The 23,006-nt window shown below is 49.8% G+C and overlaps 2 protein-coding genes and 1 pseudogene across 2 annotated transcripts in view; 1 reads left to right on the top strand and 2 right to left on the bottom strand.

Annotated features, from left to right (window-relative positions):
• The window catches only part of LOC144952733 (tripartite motif-containing protein 14-like), a 146,089-nt gene that overhangs the window by 86,420 nt on the left and 36,663 nt on the right, over positions 1-23,006 (top strand). The window lies entirely within an intron of this gene.
• LOC144952626 (E3 ubiquitin/ISG15 ligase TRIM25-like) lies at positions 504-7,890 on the bottom strand (annotated as a pseudogene).
• LOC144952763 (E3 ubiquitin/ISG15 ligase TRIM25-like) lies at positions 14,939-22,876 on the bottom strand. Its single transcript, XM_078883250.1, has 6 exons — positions 22,316-22,876; positions 20,836-20,931; positions 19,269-19,502; positions 17,481-17,503; positions 17,033-17,127; positions 14,939-15,492 (listed from the first exon to the last, which is right to left on the bottom strand). The coding sequence occupies exons 1-6, from the start codon at positions 22,874-22,876 to the stop codon at positions 14,939-14,941; spliced, it is 1,563 nt and encodes a 520-aa protein (XP_078739376.1).

Genomic DNA, 23,006 nt, shown 5'->3' with positions numbered 1-23,006 from the left:
GTAATGATGATGGTGGTTGACAGTGATGGTGGTGATGGTGATAGTGATGGTGATGATGATATTGGTGATGCTGTTGGTAATGATGGCGATGATGATGGTGGTACTGATGACTATGGTGATTATGATGGTGGTGATAATGATGCTGTTGGTGATGGTAATGATGGTGAATCGCAGGGATGAGCAGGCGTGGTGACGCGAGCGCGCACTGCAGGTGAAGAAGCGGCCACACGGACTCTGCGATTTGAACTGCACCGGCGACATCGCTCACGCACACCAACCTGAACCTCACCCTCCCCCCTCACCCTCTCTCTACCCCATGCTTCACATCCTCTCCTCACGATCTCCTCACCATTCACCATCACCCTCCACGCTCACCCGTAACCTTCCCTCACCTTCCGTTCCACCTTCCCCTCACCCTCACTTCGCCATATCCTCAACATCCCCCGTCTCCTCTGTTTCTTGGGTTCTGTCTCGGTTTCTTGGGTTTCTATCTCTCCTAATCCTCAGGATGCACGACTCAGATCTACGATCTTTAATCGATCATTCAAACACCCCACCCACATCGCAGGGTAAAGAGGCTGCGAGAATCTATGTCGAACCTCGTGGATTACCTCCATGGAGTCGGCGTGGTAAAACGCCAGGAGCCCCCCCTCCCATTGCAGGTGAAGCCCGATTCTGCGGGGGGAGGGGGCCCCCCTCACCGACAGTGCAGTCTTCACTCCACCATGAACCACTGAGAAGTTGTCGTCACGTTTCTCTAAACACCAGGACGCGTCACTCCGTCCCAGAAACTGTGCAGCAACATCCCCTTTCCGTGGGATCGTCCCGTACGCGACTCCAACCCGACACCACCGCGTATCCCCCACGTCCACCTCCCAGTAGTGGTGGCCCGACGAGAAGCTCTCACGGCACAGGGCTTGTGCACAGCGATTAAATCGGTGTGGGTGATCGGGGCGACCCCAGGAGGCACCGGTTCGCGTCATCTTCCTGAGATCCGAGGAGATCTGGAGTTGGTCATGAGCTGAATTTGTGTCCAGAGTCGGTGAGCGTCCGTCTGTGACAACAGCGATAACAACGTCACTACAGAACACCGTCGTCACCATTATCCAGCAATCACCACCATCAACATTACCATATCGAACCATCATCATCACCATCGACAATAACATCACAAACATCACTAAGCATCCTCCCCATCAATATTATGAATGACAACAACATATACCTCACCATCACCATCATCAACACAATGAACATCAACATCATTATCGCATTAAGAAACAGTACTACCTTCATTACCACCACTAGCACCATCACAAACATTCACCACTACCATCACTACCATCACCACGATCATCACCACTATCCCCATCACCACCATCTTCATCACTATCACCACCATCACAACCATCACCACCTACATTATCACTAATCTCACAATCATTACCACTGCCATCACCACTACCAACACCATGACCAAACCCATCACCATTCCCATCACTCACATTATCAGTAATATCAGCATCATTACCACCATCCTCATCACGACCACTATCACCATCATTATGACCATTTCCAGCATCAGGAACTCATTTGAGGTTGAAACTGCCTAGCATAGGCCCAGCACTGGATCACATATCTCTTGCCACTGATGTTAGCCATGGCTGGTTATCAAAGCTAGGTAACTGGGTTCGTAGTGCAGTGTGCCAACCACTATGCCAATGCTCCCCCCATGCACAAATGCACAGACATTCACAGGCACACACTCCATCTCAACATCACAATTACCTCTATCTCTTATTGCTGATTATTTACCCAAGAACACCACACTGAGTCTCATGGCTCTGTTCGGTAGGGTCCTGGAATGGGATGTGAACAAAGACTAATATCCCCTGTGTAGCCTTCATAGACTGTTGGGACAAGTGCTGTTCATGAGCGTCTATGAAGGCTGGCATGGCACACGAGGTGGGTGGCCAGCACCACGCCCGACCACCTTTGTCTCCTAGTGGCGATTCTAGATTTGAAGCTTTCGTGACTGCAAGGATTCATATTCTTAGGTCTTTTCGGTAAAGTCACGTAGGTAAAAACATTAAAATTAATAAAAGTAAAATAAAATAAAAATCACGACGTTTCGGAGGCAACACAAGCTTCCGTCTTCATGTGGAACCGTCACAGCCACGACAGCTGTATCAAGTAAATGAGAGATTGCAGGAGCTACCACTCCGTTTATATAATGGTTGGAGAGGGGGGAAGGGCCAAGTACAGCACACTTTTTATTCATATGGTAAGGTGAGGCTTAAGAGGGTGAGCCTTTGTTATGGTTTGTGACAACTAAACATGGTGAACATGGTAAACATGGTAAACATGTAATAGTTGTCTGTCAAATAATAAATAAGATTGGTCAAATAAGTGTAGTTAAATCTTTGTTGCATGGTTAATCATTGGAAAGATGTGATTAACCATGCAAAAAAGATTTAACTACACTTATTTGATCAATCTTATTTATTATTTGACAGACAACTATTACAGGTTTACCATGTTTACCATGTTCACCATGTTTAGTTGTCACAAACCATAACAAAGGCTCACCCTCTTAAGCCTCACCTTACCATATGAATAAAAAGTGTGCTGTACTTGGCCCTTCCCCCCTCTCCAACCATTATATAAACGGAGTGGTAGCTCCTGCAATCTATCATTTACTTGATACAGCTGTCGTGGCTGTGACGGTTCCACCTGAAGACGGAAGCTTGTGTTGCCTCCGAAACGTCGTGATTTTTATTTTATTTTACTTTTATTAATTTTAATGTTTTTACCTACGTGACTTTACCGAAAAAACCTAAGAATATGAATCCTAGTGGCGAGTTTGTTTACACACCACATCAGTTTCCAGGATGTAAACAAAGATATTCCCCGTGTAGCCTTTACAGACTGATGGGTCAAATCAGCAGAGGTGGGACAAAGTCATTGTTATGCAAGTCCAAGTCGAGTCGCAAGTCATCAAATTCATGACTCGAGTCTGACTCGAGTCCAAGTCACATGACTCGAGTCCACATCTCATAGGTGGGACAAAGTCATTGTTATGCAAGTCCAAGTCGAGTCGCAAGTCATCAAATTCATGACTCGAGTCTGACTCGAGTCCAAGTCACATGACTCGAGTCCACACCTCTGCAAATCAGGACCGTTGAAGGTATGCACGACACACGAGGGGGTGGGTGGCCAGCACTACGCATGACCGCCTTTGTCTCCCTAGTGGTGATGTCTATAAAACACCAGGTAATTATTTGCGGCTGAGTCGACCTCGTGCACACACACCTGGATAATTTATTGTCAAGATGGCCCCATCACCCATGATTTACACTGAATAACTCACACAGGAGTTTGACTGCAGTTGTCTCCAGGACTTTCAGTGAGGCAATGTCCTCTTGGTTGGGAGCTGAGGGTGGAGCTGCTGTAACCCTCCCTATCCTGTGAAAGCAGAGCAGACATGGCACCTGTATCACATAGAGCATCGTCACTCACAGGATCATCACAGCTCCATCACATGGACACTCATCACAGCATTATCACACGTGGGATCGTCACAGCTCCATCACACAGGCACTCATCAAACAAAGCATCATCACTCATCTCACAATTACAGCATCACCACACAGAATCACCACACGCAGCCTCATCACACAGCTTCACCACAGAGCCTCATCACACAACATCACCACACAGAACTTCACCACACACAGCATGATCACACACAATCACCACACACAGTCAATGTCTCACTGCCCGCACCCCTCACTCAGTCCCATGTTGTCGTGTGTCGAGTCGTGAGTGATAGTCGTCTTTACCTGCGCGTCTCCTCCAGGTGCCCATGTGAGAGAGAGAGATGCGTTAATGTGAGTCTACCTCCAATCCCTTGTGATCAGTGAAATTTCCACTGCAAAACCGTGGGCGGAATATAAACCCAAAGTCTTGGCTTATGACCCATGATCACCAACACTGACTTACGAGGAAAATATTTCAGTGAGACCGGTTGATAGTCAAGGCCCACTGAGCAATATATCTCTTTTTCAGAAACGATCTAGCCACAGATGATAGCTCAATGAAGTGGTATATCACGTGGGAATTTATAGCAGCTCAATACTCTAAACGCACGTTTCTAAATGTGGAGTGAAAAACTGGAGGACCCGGAGAAAAATGGAAAGAGACGTGAAAACTCCAAATGTATAAGGACGTCAGGGTATTGATCCAATCCCCGACCTTCGGTATACCAGGTGAGGTAGTTAACATCTCGCCACCCCTATGAGCACCAACACTGATTTGCAGGGCAACTATTTCAGAGTGAGACCAGTTGATATTAATCAGTGTTGAGATTAATTTCTGTCGTCAATGCACACGTGGCAGGTCTTACAGAAGTGGTGGTGAATACACAAAAATATGTAATTAATACGCGTATGAGACCTCGTAATTATTTTAGCTTCCATAATAGGAACCCTGAAGGTAGTGCATCCAAGATAAGGTCCACAAAGCAAGAAGCAGAGACGACATCGGGTCGTGAGCAGGCGCTGGTGGATTGTTGCATCGCAGCATCATGAGATGTGGCAATGGCTTGGGGAGGCCTTCATCCATCAGTGGATAGATCATGGCTGATGATAATAATGATGACCATGTACATTGTTGTTGCTGTTGTTGTAGGGTTTATTTAAACATTGCAATTCCAATAACATTTAGTTTAGAATCACAATGAAACAAACTTAATGGGAATCTGTTAAAAATAGGAGAGAAAATTAACTAAACTGAGAAAATATGAGCTGGCGTTCCAAATGGCAGCCACTGCAGCTGCGTTGCGAGTCCATGAGTGGAGCTGTGTTCTCAAGCCCAGTGGATGCGAGCTCTCATTCAGGAGCCTCCCTCTGCTGCTGCTGGTGAGAGGGCTCTGTGCCAATAGCGACACTGGAGACTCATTCCTCACCTGCAGGAACGCGAGCGAGTCCCTCTCCTGCGCTAGGACCTGCAGGCGAGTGGCTGCTGCCTGCAGCTCGCTGATGTCGCGCTGGTAGCGAGCGATCTTCTTCTCGATCTGGGACAGCTGCTCACGCACTTTCTGCTCTGCTTGCTCTAAAGCCGCCTTCTCCTCCGCATCCAATGCTGCTCTCGCGTGGGTGAATCTGACCGAGATTGAGGCCTTTTCATCTGTCATGGATGCCTGCAAAGAAAAATAAATGCCACCTCTGGTCCTTTGTGAAATGACCCGAGTGCAACTCTGAAGGTGTCCAGACAGTGATACGAGTCTGCAGCTCTGAGGCCTCCTCCTTCCTCTGCCTCTGATAACGCCACTTTGCATTTTCACTACAACACGATTCGCCATAACTGACGGGGGCTGTGAGGCAATGAAATCATCAAATACCATCATTAGTACATTTAGCGTTTGTGCCATTCTCATTGCGCAAGGCTATCAGGACAATGCTTTGTTTAACCTCGCATGAAGCGAAGGGAAATTTGTAATTTGCCTTCAACATGTAGAGCCTTAATGCATTGGGAAGTATGGCCAATTCCTCTTTAAATGAATGTTTTGAATGTAAGAGAAAGCCATATGTGTATGGATGAAGAGATGGGATCATGAAACCACTTGCTATACAGCCACGTGGCCACCCCAAAGCTTGAGTGTTTCAGTAAGATGGTGTACAACAGTCTGTGTGTGATCACCAACTCTGCCACTAGAGTATTGGATAAGAGGTATGTACCACCTCATCTGACCAATATAGTTAATAGTCGTTGCATGGAGATATGGGAATGTGGAATTTCCACCACTGTTTCAGTTTCTTAGTGGAGATGAGAACCATCTCTTTGCTCGTCCTGATTATTGAGGAGCATTGACCGCTTTGTCTTTAGTCTCACGATGTGTTTAGAGCCAATGGAAGTCCACGTGAATGAATGGAGTTCTCCTCCATCACAAACCCTACTCAGAGTGGAGTCACGGGTTCACAGAGTCCGGCCCAGACACGGTACCTGCACGTCCCTGTGAGCGGCCTCCATCCGCCTCACGGACTCCTCCGCCTCCCTCCTCTTCTCCTCCACCGCCCGCGTCTCCTCTCCCACTTGTTTCTGTGAGAGACGTCACCAGGGGAGACTCCATTCACTCTCTGAGCGACCCCTCTCACCCCGCTCCACGCGAACCCCTTCACAGTGATGGGGGCAGTAGCCCCGGTGCAGCGATGGAGGCTGGGGGAGCAAAGGCTTCAGGGAACTGATTTCACGAGGAGCTCAAACTTGTTCAGGGATACTAAAGTAGTGGGTGGAGATACCTGAGCAGTGGGTGGAGATACCTGAGTAGTGCGTGGGGCTACCTGCGTAGTGGTTGATGTGACCTGCTTAGTGGGTGTGGCTGTCTGTGTAGTGGTTGGGACTACATAAGTAGTGGGTGGGGATACCATAATAGTGGGCGGGGCTATCTGAGGAATGGGTGGACAGGGCACCGGAGGGACGAGATGTTATCTGCCTTGCCTGCGATACAGGAGGACGTGGGTTCGAACCCATGCCTGATGCATTTTCTTTCTCTGGGCCCTCCAGTTTTCCTGTCCACGTTTTGGAAAGTGCGTTTAGAGCATTTGGCTGCTATACATTTAGACCTGATAAGCCACTTCGTTGAGCTGTCATTTGTGGCCAGGTTTGCCTGTGAAAAAGAGCTACATAGCTCACTGAGCTTCACTTGGTGAAAAAAAAATAGTTTTAGTAAAGTTTTACATGGCACAAGGAACTGCTGCTATGTGACTGTTGAGCGTCAGAGAAATTCGGTAGAGAGAATATTAATGAAAACATAAATGCAGTCACGAATTACTTGGTCCGTCAAAATCAAGCGACATTTCTGGAATGCCAAGTCCAGTGACTCAGTAGCTGCTGTAGGGTGCGGCACTAAACTGGGACAGAATGGCACGAGGGTACCAAGCGGTGAGCACTGCGGCTCACTTAGTCCCAGTCGTTTTACATTTAGTTTACATTTTTGGGAATGTTCCTCCATTCCACAAACCACTTTTTTGTATACAAACCACAGTCTATGCACTCACCTCATTTAGAGAAAACATTGTATGCATTATAGTCCTTCAGTTTTATAAAATATACTAAGAGCACATTTATAAATTTGTAATTTAACAGGATTGATAATAACATGTGATTGTATTATGTCTGCACTATGACAACCTCAGAATACTTTATATTAAATCAAGGTTGTTAAAATTTGAAGAAACAATGGGAAGCTGAGAGAGGAATGATATATTTATTTGGATATTATTGTTCAGTTTGTACTGGGACATGATGACTTCACGCAGACCGTCTCACCTCCCGTGTCTTGTGCTCATCCTCCAGCGTAGCCACATCGTGACCCTTGTGGTCCCCTGCGATGGTGCAGGTTGTGCAGACCAAGCTCTTGTCCTGACGGCAGAAAAACTTTATCTTCTTTCTGTGCATCTTGCAATTGCGGTCTTCAGGATTCGTGTCTGGATCCACCAGAATGTGGTCCCTGAACTTCGCGGTCTCCTGATGAGGCTTTACATGAGTCACACAGTAGGACATATCACACCTGAGGCAGGTCTTCGAGGCAGCGGTCATGCCATCGTTACAGAAGTCACACAAGACCACGGTGGCCATTTTATCTGCGGCACTGCGCTGCTCTACCAGGTTGGCGAGCGTGAAGTTCTTGTTCAGCTTGGGCTTCTGAGGGAAAGTCACTCTGCACTGTGGGCAGGAGAAGGACTCGACCACATCCCAGGCGCCCTCCATGCACTCGAGGCAGAACGAGTGGCCGCAGCTGAGCGTGCAGGGGCAGCGAAAGGCGTCCAGGCAGATGTGGCAGGTCAACTCCCCTGGGGCCTCCTAACCACTGGGAGCTGCACTCGCCATGGTCCTGTGGCTTCACTCAGAGATAGGCGCTGGCTGTTGTTCAGGCCGTCGCTGGCTGTAGCTCAGGCAGGCTGGCTGTAGCACAGACAGTCAATGGCTGTAGCTCCGGCAGTATCTAGCAATAGCTCACGCAGTCTCTGGCTGTAGCTCAGACAGTCTCTGGCGACATCTGAGGTACTAAACTAGGAACAAGCCACGTAAATGTGAGGCAGGTTAAAGTACAAAGTCTTTTAGTTTTATTTGCTTATCATGACGCGCGCTCTGGAATGTGTTGACTTTGACCAGGCAAGAGACGTCTCGGTGCCAGAAGTAGCTAAATAAAGACTCAGCTCACCATATCTCAATTTACCTCATCTCAACTAACCTATTGTCAACTCACCTTGTGTCAACTCATCTCATTCTCAACACACTTCTGTGAAGGTTGGTCCATCTTGGACCTAACAAAATTCCCTCATGTAGTCCATTTAGCTGATCTCACAATCAACAGCTCCCCTCCAATTACACAAACGCACGAGCCCCACCGTCACGCAGAGATGACATATGTTGTCCCCATAACAAAGTTGAATTCACCTATCAAGCTCCAAATAATCGTGACCCTTAAAGACACGAATATAAGAACAGTTGAGCACCAACAAATCCTGGCGCGTCCTTTCCAGACAGTCCAGAAAGGACGTCGGAGTTGCAGTTGAAAAAGTCCCTCCAGTCTAAGTTCCACTCTTCTTAAGTTCAGTCTCAAACAGGTCCACAGGGTTCATTAAGTTTGTCCAAAACATTGGCCACAAATAATGAGCCTGACACGGTGCACAGCCATGGACTCACTACTCAAAGCAGGTGGCCTCCATGGGTACTGCAGGTGTCCTCAACAGTCTGAAACGAAAAGCCTGCTGTTGGGTTGTGGTTGGGTTTCTCGCACATTCAAAAACACTAATTTGAAGAGAAATTGGCTGAACATCCCAAAACAATAATTTGAAAAGTGACTCATTGGGGCTTTACTTGTTGAAGGACAATTTTCGCAGATTACCCTTCGCTCACAGTGACAGATACAATTTAAAAAGATGGCGACCTCCAGAGCAGTGGCGAGCCTCGCTGCGTCTGTCAACAGCGGTGCTCATCTCAACAACTTGTTTTATATTTATAACACACCTTTTCTCAATGTGCTTAACATAGTTAAATAAAAAGGTTAAACAATACAATGATACGTATGATAGGGACGTATTAAAGGCTGACGAATGGGTGACTGCGATAGGGGATACTTAGAGATCACGAAAGGGGAGGGAAGAGGAAGAGTGTGACGGTGGGTAACCGACTCTTGCGTCACTACATGATTACTTCCACCATGGTGATGCCCACGTAGGGTCTCGTGGGGGGGTCCCTGGTATCCTGGGTTTTTACCAGAGGGACCCCTCGTGGGGACGACCCACGGTTTCCCAGTGCCAGGAAATTGGCCGTACCCTGGCCAGGCTGAATTGCACTGCGGCGTCGTGGGAACACACCGAACACAGGGGAATAGGGCCGTGGGAAGAGCAAAACACCCAGCGAGCTGGCTAAAGCTAAAAACCTCAACCAAGAGTACGGGAGGGAGGACGGGCACGTAAACAATGGGTTGTGAAGCAAGTGAGAGCCGCACGCCAGGTAGGCGCCCGATTGGCCAGCAGGGTATCGCTCGCTGCCTAGCCCTGCGCGGGTGGAAAGATTGGGCCCAATTGGCTGGGAGGGCAACACAACTTAGCCAGAGATTTTTGAATTGGGAAGAGATAAAAGGAGGGAAGAGGAGAAACGTTGGTCAGTTCTCCTCCAGTCAGCCAGCTACCCAGTCGGACTTCCAGCCGCTCGAGCGTCCGAGAGATGCTGGCGAGTGCAGCTACAACTCGACCCAGGCAAAGACCTCCCGGATCCTCGTCCCTCCAACTCCCATCGCGTCCGTGAGATATCGTGAGTATATGAGAGGGGTGAGGAATAGCGCGAGGGTTCCCCGAGGGTTTGGATTGAGACAGGTGGGACGCTGCTCGCTAGGTATTTTGCTCCGGGTCACGCATGGTTTTTCTTCGGGCGAGCCAGTAATAAACTTTAGCACAGAGCAACGACGCCGTGTGATTTCTGTGTGTGTGAGGCAGCGCGGGTAGTAATTCATTAACTGCGCTTGGGCTCGCCCTGCGTGTTTGCCCAGCGGATTAACGCGCGAATATCATCATCAATCTGATAGTCGTTGTTCCCGGTGCTTGTGTGAACGCGTGCGGGTTTACTCAGCACATTTTACGCAGTGTGTCTGCGTAGCGACACGCGTTTTACGCAGTGTGTCCGCGTAGCGAAGATCGTTTTAGGCAGCGTGTCCGCGAAACGACGATAACGCTCAGTGGTGCAACGCGCGAATATTGACCTCGATTCGATCGTCATGTACCCGGGACTACGCACTTGCCTCCAAGGCAGAAGGAAGCAGATTTCGTGGGAGGGAGCAGAGGCGCGGCATATTCATACGGCTATTTTTAGCGTGAGTCGGAGCAGGCAACCTGAGCGGACACGCGCGCACGCAGCCACCGCAGCAGGTACGGGTGGCTGGGCGTGCACGTGGTGAGCAGCAGGTACGGTTCGTGCGCATGCGCGCAGCCACCGCAGCATGAGTGGTGGTTTAGGCGGGGGAGGGAGTCAGGTTAACACATGGCGGTGGAGAGCCAGCCCCGAGGAAACAAGGTTTTTCCAAAACGTTGGTAAAATGGTTGTCACCTATTTCAATTCTCGTTGTTGGGATAGTTAACAGGCAATTCAATGGATGTTTTAGGTTTCTTGAGTTTGACAGTGGGCTTTATTATTTAGCTAAATGTATCACAGATTTTGCCAATAAGGATTTTACAGATGAACAGGGCAAAATATAGATTTCGACTTGCATCAAGTGACGTGAGATGGGATTTTAAGTCGAGGTCAAATTGGTGGGTCATGAATGGCACATCCAATACAAATCTAAGATCAGAATGACAAATGGGGTTTATCTTCTTGGTTCTTTCGGTAAAGTCACGTAGAAGGGAAATAATAAAATAAAATAAAAACAACATAATCAAATACTTCTCAAGACGTTTCGGTCACAACGCAAGCAGCCGTCCTCAGGTAAAAACCAGGTCTGTCGGGGAGACAGCGTCTGAATTTCCCTTCTACGTGACTTTACCGAAAGAACCAAGAAGATGAATCCCTGCAGTCACGAAAGCTTTAAATCGAAATTTAAATGGGGTTTAGTCTGTTCAGTGTTACATTAGTAGCCGATCTTGTGGAACAACATTTGTTATTTCAATATTTTTGGACGAGATGTTACCAGGATGTACCTTTTGAAAACATTCTGAGAGGTACCTCTGGAACCATTTTATTTTCCTGCCTGAAAATGTTATATTATTGTGTCGTGTGAGTAGAATATCATGGTCAACAGTATCAAAGGCTTTTGACGAGGCAATGAATAGTACACAGAAGTAGTGGCCTTTATGCAGGTTATTGAAGAAAAACTAATTATCCATCATAGCTGTGGTGGCACAGGAATCCTCCTGGAAACCAGACTCTTTTTTGCGCGGGAGATTGTGAGTTTCAGGTCGCCGTCTATTATTTTTTTCGAACATTGTTGTAATTGTGAACGAACCTTCACGTTGCATTCCCGAGGAGCAAGGCGGTCCATCATCACACTGTGACCTGCATCCACACCCAAAGGTGGCTTGATCAGAGCTCAACGCTGACCCACGCAGGACACGCCCCCCCCATCAGGCCCCGCCCACCTGCCCTCAGGCCCCGCCCACCTGCCCTCTGACCTCTGATTTTGGCGGGAAACCAACATCAGATTGGCGGCAGTGATGTTGCTAAGCAGCGAGGCGGTGAGACACGGGCTGAGGTAAAAGTTTTACTTCTTGCGTACAGGCACGTGAGGTAAAGTCACTGTGTTGATTACATTTACTGTGCTATGAGGTAGGGAACAGTGGTGTAAGGTTACAACTTGTCCAGATAGAGTTACGTGATTAAGAATGTAACACAACTCTGTAGCATTCTGAGGTAAATCTTTAATAACGTATTTTGGATTTAAGCTGCGAATGTTAACATTTATAGTAACACTAGCAGAAGTACTCGGCGTTGCCCGGGTGAAAAATACATTTCTTAATAACCTTACATATATATACAGATACTAAGGTATTGTCAAAGCCCACCGGGCTTTGACAATACTCACCACTCACGCTCACCACTCACCCTCTCTGTCTCCACTCACCCTAACCACTCACCCTCACTACTCACTAATCACCCTCACCACTCACTACTCACTAATCACCCTCACCACTCACCACTCATCCTCACAACTCATTACTCACCTTCACCACTCACCTTCACCACTGACCCTCACCACTCACCCTCACCACTCATCCCCACCACTCACCCCTAACCACTCACCCTCACTACTCACCATCACCACTTACCCTCACCACTCACTATTCACCACTCACCCTCACCACTCACCCTTACTACTCACCACTCAACCTCACTCTTCGTCACCACTCACCCTCACCACTTACCCTCACTACTCACCATCACCACTCACCCTCACCACTCACCCTCACCACTCACCCTCACCACTCACGCTCACCACTCACCCTCACCACTCACCACCACCAATCACCCCTCACCACTAACCCTCACCACTCACCCTCACCACTCACGCTCACCACTCACCCTCACCACTCACCCTCACCACTCACTAATCACCACTCACAACTGCAACTCACCCTCACCACTCACCCTAACCACTCACCCTCACCACTCATTCTCACCATTCACCCTCACCCCTCACCCTCACAACAACCACGCACCCTCACCGCTCACCACTCACCCTCACCACTCACCCTCAGCACTCACCATTCACCCTCACCACTCACCCTCACCACTAACCCTCACCAATCTCCCTCACCACTCACCGTCACCACTCACCCTCACCACTCCCCACTCTCCCTCACCACTCACTCTCACCATTCAACTCACCATTCAGCCTCACCACTCACCCTCACCACTCACCACTCACCGTCACAACCACCACTCACTCTCACCACTCACCCTCACTACTCACCACTCATCCTCACCAATCACCACTGACCAATCACCACTCACCTCTCTCCACTAACCCTCACCACTCACCCTCACCACTCACCCTCACCACTAACCACTCTCTCACCCCTCACCACTCACAACTCACCCTCACCATTCACCACTCACGCTCACAACTCACCCTCACCACTCACCCTCACCACTCACTAATCACCACTCACAAAAGCCAATCACCCTCACCACTCACCCTAACCACTCACCCTAACCACTCACTCTCACCACTCACCCTCACAACAACCACTCACCCTCACCACTCACCCTCACCACTCACCCTCACCACTCACCCTCACCACTCATCCTCATCAATCACACCCTCACCAATCACCACTCACCCTCACTGCTCACCCTCACTGCTCACCCTCACCGCTCAGCACTCACCCTCACTACTCACCCTCACCACTCACGCTCACCACTCACCACTACCATTCACCCTCACCACTCACTAATCACCACTCACAACCGCCACTCACCACTCAACCTCACCACTCACTCTCACCACTCACCCTCACCACTCACCCTCACCACTCACCCTCACAACAACCACTCACCCTCACCACTCACCACTCACACTTACCACTCACCCTCACCACTCACCACTCATCCTCACCAATCACACCCTCACCAATCACCACTCACCCTCACTGCTCACCCTCACTGCTCATCGTCACCGCTCACCCTCACCACTCAACCTCAGCACTCACCACTCACGCTCACCATCACCATCACCCCTCACTAATTACCACTCACAACCACCACTCACCCTCACTACTCACCCTCACTACTCACCACTCATCCTCACCAATCACACACTCACCGCTCACCCTCACCACTCACGCTCACCACTCACTAATCACCACTCACAACCGCCACTCACCCTCACCACTCACCCTCACCACTCACTCTCACCACTCACCCTCACCACTCACCCTCACCACTCACCCTCACAACAACCACTCACTCGTGTGAGGAGAACTGGCGGGCGCTCCCCACGCTCGCCCTTTTATACCCGTTTGTAACGGTCCTTATCCAATCCCACGCTCCCTCGTGGGACCCTCTGATTGGTTCTTTACAATCTGCGTTTTCGATCCTCTTTACCTCATCTAACCCCCTGGCCATTGGTCTGGCGGTAATCCGTGTTTACCATCCGCTCTCACCTCTCCCTGACCCCGGCCGTTGGTCCCAGAGTGGTAACACTGCATTTCCCCTCTAATACATAGTGGCCCCGCAGGTTACTGAATAGAGTGTCTAGCACCTCTATTATAGTAATGATGATGGAGTGATGGTAATGATGGTGGTGATCGTTGTGATGATAGTGACGATGTTGGTGATGGTTTTGGTGGTGTTGATAGTAATAATGATGGTGATGGTGGTTGATAGTGATGGTGGTGATGGTGATAATGATGGTGATGATGGTGAATCGTAGGGATGAGGAGGCATGGTGACGCGAGCACGCACTGCAGGTGAAGGAGTGACCACATGGACTTTGGGGCTGTACTGATTCCCCACTCAGATTTCATTAAAATCCCTCAATCTTCCGCACCGGCGATTTGTACTTGACAGGCGACATCGCTCACGCACACCAACCTGAACCTCACCCTCCCTTCTCACCCTACCCCTCCATGCTCACCTCACCCTTCCCTGAATTTTCACCTCACCCTCTGCTCACCGTCTCAATACCCACTCCTTCCTCTCCTAACCCTCTCCTGACCCTTCACCCTCACCATCACCCTCCATGCTCACCTGCCACCTTCCCCTCCAATTTCCCCTCACCTTCTAAGGTTTTTTCGGTAAAGTCACCGAAAAAACCTAAGAATATGAATCCTTGCAGTCACGAAAGCTTCAAATCTAGAATTTCCCCTCACCCTCACTTCACACTCTCCTCAACATCCCCCCTCTCCTCTGTTTTTTGGGTTTTTGTCTCTCCCCATCCTCAGGATGCACGACTCAGATCCATGATCTTCAATGGTTCATTCAAACACCACACACACATCCCAGGGTAGAGAGGCTGCAAGAATATTTGCCGAACCTCGTGGATCACCTCCATGGAGTCGGCGCGGTAAAACGCCAGGAGCCCTTCCTCCCAGTGCAGCTGAAGCCTGATTCTGCAGGGGTAGGGGGCCCCCCTCACCGACAGTGCAGTCTTCACTCCACCATGAAACACTGAGAAGTTGTCGTCATATTTCTCTAAACACCAGGACGCGTCGCTCCCTCCCAGCAACGGTGCAGCACCACCACTCCCTTTCCGTGGGATCGTCCCGTACGCGACTCCAACCCGCCACCACCTCGCGTCCCCCACGTCCACCTCCCAGTAGTGGTGGCCCGACGAGAAGCTCTCAGAGCACAGGGCTTGTGACCAGTAATCAAACCGGTGTGGATGATCGGGGCGACCCTGGGAGTCACGGGTCCGCGTCATCGTCCTGAGATCCGAGGAGATCTGGAGTTGGTTATGAGCTGAGTTTGTGTCGAGAGTCGGTGAGCGTCCGTCTGTGACAACAGCGATGACAACATCACTACAGAACACCGTCATCACCATCATCCACCATCACCACCATCAACATCACCATCACCAACCATCATCTTTACCATCACCTAAAACATCACAAACATCACCATCACCAACCATTCTCGCCATCAATATCATCAATGACAACAACATAAACATCACCATCACCACCATCATCAAAACTATGAACATCAACAACATCACTATCGCCATCAACAACATCACAACGATCACCACCACGAGCACCTTCACAAACAATCATCACCACCATCACTACCATCACATCGACCATCACCACTATCCCCATCACCCCAACTCATCACCATCTTCATCACCATCACCAACGCAACCAGCATCATTATAACCATCATAACGACCATCAAAACCATTGTCACGACCATCACTACCATTATCACCGTAACCAATATCATCATCACTACTTCTATCAGCGCCATCAGCAAAACCATCACAACCATCACTACCTATATTATCACCAATGTCACCATTATGACCATCACCACGACCAACACCATCATTCACCAATGCCATCACCATCCCCATCACTCACATTATCACCAACATTAGCATCATTACCAACAACAACATCAGCCATTCGCCACTAAGTGGCGGTGACATCACCACGGGGCCTGTGCCAGGCTATGTGCACGTTGAGGCCACGTGAAGTGTAGAACGCCCACTGGCAGGAGGTCATGGAGCAGACCCAGGTGCCATGGGTCGACTGAGATGACTGGCCAATGTACCACTATCCTCATCACGACCACTATCACCATCATTATGACTATTACCAGCATCAGGAACTCATTTGAGGTTGAAACTGCCCAGTAGAGGCCCTGGACTGGATAAGATATCACCTGCAACTGATATTAGCCATGGTGGGTAATCAAACCCAGGTAACTGGGTTCGTAGTGCAGTGTGCTAACCACTATGCTACCGCTCCCCCCACCCATACACATTCACAGGCATGCACTGCATTTCAACATCACAATTACCCCTGACTCATGCTGATTATTTACGCAAGAACACCACACTGAGTATCATGGTGTTGTTCAGTAGTGTCCTGGAATGGGATGTGAACAAAGACAAAGATCCCCTGTTTAGCCTCAACAGACCATTGGGGCAAGTGCTGTTAGCGAGCGTCTATGAAGACCAGCACGGCACACGAGGCGGTGGATGGCCAGCACCACGCCCGACCACCTTTGTCTCTCTAGTGGGGATTTTGTTCAAACACCGCATCAAGTTCCATGATGTAAACGAAGATAAATATTCTCCGTGTTGCCTTAACAGACTGTCGGGGAAAACCAGAACCTTTGAAAGCTGGCACAGCACATGAGGGACTTGGTGGCCAGCACTACGCCTGGCCACCTTTGTCTCTCTAGTGGTGATGTTTACACACAAAACTAGGTAAGCATTTGAAGCTGAGTCGACCTCGTGCACACACACATGGTGATCATTTATTGTGAAGATGGCCCCATCACCCATGTTTCACACTGAATAACTCACACAGGAATTTGGCCACAGTTTCCTCGGTGCCTTTAAGCGAGGCAATGTCCTCTTGGCTAGGACATGAGGGTGGATCTGCTGTAACTCTCCCTGCCCTGTGAAAGCAAAACAGACATGGCTACTGTCTCACGCAGAGCATCGTCACTCACAGGACCATCACAACTCCATCACATAGACACGCATCACAGCATCATCACACAGCATCACCTCATAGCATTACTATCACCACACATAGCATCATCACATACAGCATCACCACACACACCATCACCACACACAGCATCATCACGCACACTATCACCACACAAACCATCACCACAAACACCATAGCCACACAAACCATCACCACAGACAGCATCCCCACACACAGCCAATGTCTCACTGCCCGCACCCCACACTCAGTCCCATTTTGTCATGTGTCGAGTCGTGAGTGAAAGTCGTCTTTTACCTGCACGTCTCCTCCAGGTGCCCCTGTGGGAGAGAGAGATGCGTTACTGTGACTCTACCTCCAATCCATTGTGATCAGTGGAGTTCCCACTGGAACATCGTGGGTGGAAAACACTGACTTATGGGGCGAATATTTCAGAGTGAGACCGATTCATAGTTAACAATAAACTACAATTTATTTTCCAGGTGTAATGCGAGCGTAAATGGGGTCGCTGCTGGGTTCTGGCCCAATCACACAGCCCGGGGTATTGGGGGGCGGAGCCCGGTATGGGGGGCGTGTGGGAGGGGCCGCCGTTCACCTCGGCTCCAATGGGAAGCGAAGTGAATGGAGGTGGAGCCAGCAGGGCAGTATGGGAAGGCCGGATCTGACGATCCGGAAGGGGAGGAGTCAGGGTCACATGGGAAAGAAGATATAGGTGGGAGCCTGGAAGGGATAGGGGTCAGTTGTTGGAGTGAAGAAGCGGGACCACGTTGGGTGGCCGCCGCGCCATCAGCCACGTGGCTGATGGGGCTTCGGCACACCGTTGGCCAGCGGTGTGCGGAGCGGGGAGGAGCAGAGTAACTGACGGGAGAGCGCATGCGGGGCGCGCGCGAGGAGGAGCTAACGAAGGAGCGTGCGCGGCACACGAGAGGAGCGTGCGCGGCTCGCGAGAGGAGACGCTGGTCCCTTGTCAGGACCAGCGGGGTGTGAGGAAGAGTGGAGGAGCTGAGGAGGGAGCACGTGCGGGACGCGCGCGAGACGACGCTGGTGAGTGGAGGAGACCAGCGGGGTGCGGAGAAAGAACTTGAATAAAAGACCAACGGAGACCAGCAGTGCCTGACGGAGTCTTTAATTACACAGGTAAGGCCCACGGAGCTATATAGCTCTTTTTCAGAAGCGACCTGGCCACAAATGATAGCTCAACGAAGTTGTTCATGTCGTGGAAATTTCTAGCAGCCCAATACTCTAAACGCACGTTTTCAAATGTGGAGGGAAAAACTGGAGGACCCGGAGAAAAATCCATGCGACCATGGAGGGAGACATTTAAACTCCAAATATATAAGGACGTCAGGGTTGGGATTAAATCCCGGACCTTCGGTATACCAGGCGAGGTAGTTAACATCTCGCCACCCCCATGAGGACCAACACTAATTTGCAGGGCAAATATTTCAGAGTGAGACCGGTTGATATTGATCTGTGTTGAGAGGAATGTAGGACTAGAAGTTTCTGGAGTTACCAATGCACATGGTGCAGATCTTGTAGAAGTGATATCCAAGACACAATGATTTCATTAATAAGTGTATGAGACCTATTTATTTTAACATCCCTGATATGAGCAATAAAGGTAGCGCATCCAAGTGGAGGTACACGAAGTAAGAAGGAGAGATTACATCGGGTCGTGAGCAGGCGCTGGTGGATTGTTGCATCGCGGCATCATGACATGTGGCAATGGCTTGGGGAGGCCTTCCTCAATAAGTGGATAGATTATGGCTGATGATAATCATGAATACCGTGTACATTGTTGTTGTATGGTTGATTTAAAAAGTGAAATTCCATTAACATTTAGTTTATATTCACAATGAAACAAACTTAATGAGAATCTGTTAAAGGACGAGAGAGAGAATTAATTTAACTGAGAAAATATAAGCTGGTCTTCCAAATATTAGCCACTGGAGCTGCGATGCGAGTCCAAGAGTGAAGCTGTGTTCTCAAGCCCAGGAGATGCGAGCTCTCATTCAGGAGCCTCCCTCTCCTGCTACTGGTAAGAGGGCTTTGTGCCAGTTGTGACACTGGAGACTCATCGCTCACCTGCAGGAATGCGAGCGAGTCCCTCTCCTGCGCTAGGACCTGCAGGTGAGTGGCTGCTGCCTGGAGCTCGCTGATCACCCCCTGGTAGTGAGCGATCGTCTTCTCGATCTGGGACAACAGCTTGCGCCCTTTCTGCTCCAGTTGCTCTAAAGCCGCCTTCTCCTCTGCATCCAGCGTTGCTCTCGCGTGGGCGAATCTGACCGAGATTGTGGCCTTTTTATCTGTCATGGATCCCTGCAAAGAGAAATAAATGCCACCTCTGTTTATTAAATGTCTGGTCCTTTGTGAAATGACATTCAGGTGTCCAGAGTCTGCAGCACTGAGCCCTCCTTCTTCCTCTGATAGTGCTGCTGTGCATTGTCAGTACAACACGATTCGGAGGCAATGAAGCATTGAAATAATCAAATATCATCAGTAGTACATTTAGAGTCTGTGCCATTCTCATTGCGCAAGGCTATCAGGACGATGCTTTGTTTGCCTTCGAATGAAGTGAAGATAAATCTGGAATTTGCCTTCAGCAATTTGAGCCATAAGGAATTTTGAAGTTAGGCCAATTCCTCTTCAAATGAATATTCTGCATGTGAGAGAAACCCACATATGTGTAATAAAAGACTCTGTCAGGCACTGCTGGTCTCCGTTTGTCTTTTATTCAGGTTTTTCTCCGCACCCCACTGGCCTCCTCACGGACCAGTGTCGTCTCCCGCGCGCCCCACGCACTTTCCCTCTCGCGTGCCACGCACGCTCTCTCTCGCGTGCCACGCACACTCCTCTGTTAGCTCCTCTATTCTCGCACTCCGCACACCGCTGGCCGACGGCGTGCTGAGGTCCTTCGGCCACGTGGCCGATGGCGCGGATCTTTTCCTCACCAACCAACATGGCTGAGCCTCTTAACTTCCCCGACTGCCCCGATCTCTTCTGTGCTCCCACTTATATCCATTCCCCCCACGTTACCCTGACTCCCGCCTGCCGGATCGTCATATCCGGCCTTCCCATACTACCCCGATGGCTCCGCCCCCATTCACCTCGCCTCCCATTGGAGCCGAGGTGAACGGTGGCCCCTCCCACACGCCCCGCAGACCAGGCTCCACCCCCCAATGCCCCGGGCCGCGTGATTGGACCAGAGGCCAGCAACAACCCCATTTACGATCGCATTACATATGTATGGATGAAGAGAGGGGATCATGAAACCAGTTTCTATACTGGCACCTGGCTACTCTAACGTCTAATTGGTTTCACATCGGTGTGATCCACCAACTTTTCCACCAGAGTACTAGATAAGAGGTACTTACCACCTCATCTGACCAATATAGATTACAGACATTGAAGTGGTAAGTTGTATGGAGATATTGGAATGTGGAATTTCCACCACTGATTGAGCTTCTCAGTGGAGATGAGAACCACCTCGTTGCTCGTCCTGATTATTGAGGCGCATTAACCGTTATGTCTTTAGTCCCACAATGTGTTTAGAGCCAATGGAAGTCCACGTGAATGAATAGAGTTGTCCTCCATCACAAACCCTACTCAGGGTGGAGTCATGGGGTCACCGAGTCCGGCCCAGACACGGTACCTGCACGTCTTTGCGAGCGGCCTCCATCTGCCTCACGGACTCCTCCACCTCCCTCCTCTTCTCCTCCACCGCCCGCGTCTCCTCTCCCACTTGTTTCTGTGAGAGACGTCACCGGGGGAGACTCCACTCACTCTCTGATCGTCCCCTCTCACCCCCACTCCACACAGACCCCTCCAGAGTGATGGGGGCAGTAGCCCCGGTGCAGCGATGGAGGCTGGGGGATCAAGCGCTGCAGGGAACTGATTTCACGAAGAGCTCAAACGTGCGCAGGTCTACCTAAGTGTGGGTAGGGCTGCCTGAGCAGTGAGTGGAGCGACCTGAGCAGTGGGCGGAGCTACTTGAGCAGTGTGTGGGGCTACCTGAGTAGTGAGTGGGGCTACCTGAGTAGTGGGTGGGGCTACTTGAGCAATGGGTGGGGCTACCTGAGCAGTGGACGGGGCTACAGGAGAAGTGGTCTGGGCTACCCGAGTAATGCGCGGGAGTTACCCGAGTGGTGGGCGGGGCTACTGGAGTGGTGGGCGGGGCTATCTGAGTAGTTGCTGGACAGGGCAAATCAGCGGCGAGATGTTATCTGCCTTGCCTGCAATACAGGAGGACGTGGGTTCGAACCCGTGCCTGATGCCTGTTTATGCAGTTTGCATGTCTCTCTCCATGGTCGCATGGATCTTTCTCTGGGCCCTCCAGTTTTTATGTCCACGTTTTGGAAAGTGCGTTTAGAGCATTTGGCTGCTATACATTTAGACCTGATAAGCCACATTGTTGAGCTGTAATTTGTGGCCAGGTTTGCCTGTGAAAAAGAGCTACATAGCTCACTGAGCTTCACTTGGTGAAATTAAAAAAGTTTTAGTTAAGTTTTACATGGCACAAGGAACTGCTGCTATTTGACTGTTGAGCGTCAGAGAAATTCGGTAGAGAGAATATTAATGAAAATATAAATGCAGTCACGAATTACTTGGTCCGTCAAAATCAAGCAACATTTCTGAAACGCCACTTCCAGTGACCCGGTAGCTGCTGTAGAGTGCGGCACTAAACTGGGACAGACCGGCACGAGGCTTCTAAGCGGTGAGCACTGTGGCTCACGCAGTCCCAGTCGTTTTACATTTCGTTTACATTTTGGGGAATGCTCCTCCATTCCACAAACCACTTTTTTGTATACAAGCCACAGTCTATGCACTCACCTCATTTCGAGAAATTATTGTATGCATTATAGTCCTTCAGTTTTATAAAATATACTAAGAGCACATTTATAAATTTGTCAGATAACAGGATTGATAATAACAACATGTTTTAGTATTATTTCTGCACTATGACAACCTCAGCATACTTTATATTAAATAAAGGTTGTTAAAATTTGAAAAAACAATGAGAAGCTGAGAGAGGAATGATATAATATTTATTTGGATATCATTGTTCAGTTTGTACTGGGACATGATGACTTCATGCAGGAGGAGCTCCCGCTCACACACGCAGACCACCTCACCTCCCGTGTCTTGTGCTCATCCTCCAGCGTAGCCACATCATGGCCCTTGTGGTCTCCTGCGATGATGCAGGTTGTGCAGATCAAGCTCTCGTCCTGTCGGCAGTAAAACTTGATCCTCTTTCTGTGCGGCTTGCATTTGCGGATCTCAGGATTCGTGTCTGGATCCACAAGAATGTGGCTCCTTAACTTCGGGTTCTCCTGATGAGGCTTTACATGAGTCACACAGTAGGACATATCACACCTGAGGCAGGTCTTCGAGGCAGCGGTCGTGCCATCGTTGCAGAAGTCACACAAGACCGCGGTGGCCATTTTATCTGCAGCACTGCGCTGCTCCACCAGGTTGGCGAGTGTGAAGTTCTTGCTCAGCTGGGGCCTCTGAGGGAAAGTCACTCGACACTGTGGGCAGGAGAAGAACTTGGCCACATCCCAGGCGCCCTCCACGCACTCGAGGCAGAACGAGTGGCCGCAGCTGAGCGTGCAGGGGCAGCTGAAGGCGTCCAGACAGATGGGGCAGGTCAACTCCCCTGGAGCCTCGCTACCACTGGGAGCCGCACTCGCCATGATCCTGGGGCTCCACTCAGAGATAGGCGCTGGCTGTTGTACAGGCAGTCTCTGGCTGTAGCTCAGGCAGGCTGGCTGTAGCACAGACAGTCTTTGGTTGTAGCACAGACAGTCAATGGCTGTAACTCCG

Source organism: Lampetra fluviatilis, chromosome 69 (genome assembly GCF_964198595.1).
Source record: "Lampetra fluviatilis chromosome 69, kcLamFluv1.1, whole genome shotgun sequence".
In the NCBI taxonomy this organism is placed as follows: domain Eukaryota; kingdom Metazoa; phylum Chordata; class Hyperoartia; order Petromyzontiformes; family Petromyzontidae; genus Lampetra; species Lampetra fluviatilis.
Note: the sequence above shows the minus strand (reverse complement) of the source record. Positions and strands in the feature narration are given on the sequence as shown.

Bases quoted from the DNA above. Each gene is read 5' to 3' on its own strand.
- LOC144952763 (XM_078883250.1), bottom strand. From the start codon at position 22,876: ATGGCGAGTGCGGCTCCCAGTGGTAGCGAGGCTCCAGGGGAGTTGACC. The intron at 19,503-20,835 runs GTACCGTGTCTG...TTCTCTTTGCAG, and splicing joins CCGCTCGCAAAGACGTGCAG to GGATCCATGACAGATAAAAA. The intron at 17,128-17,480 runs GTAAAAGACGAC...TTGCTTTCACAG, and splicing joins CACCTGGAGGAGACGTGCAG to GGCAGGGAGAGTTACAGCAG.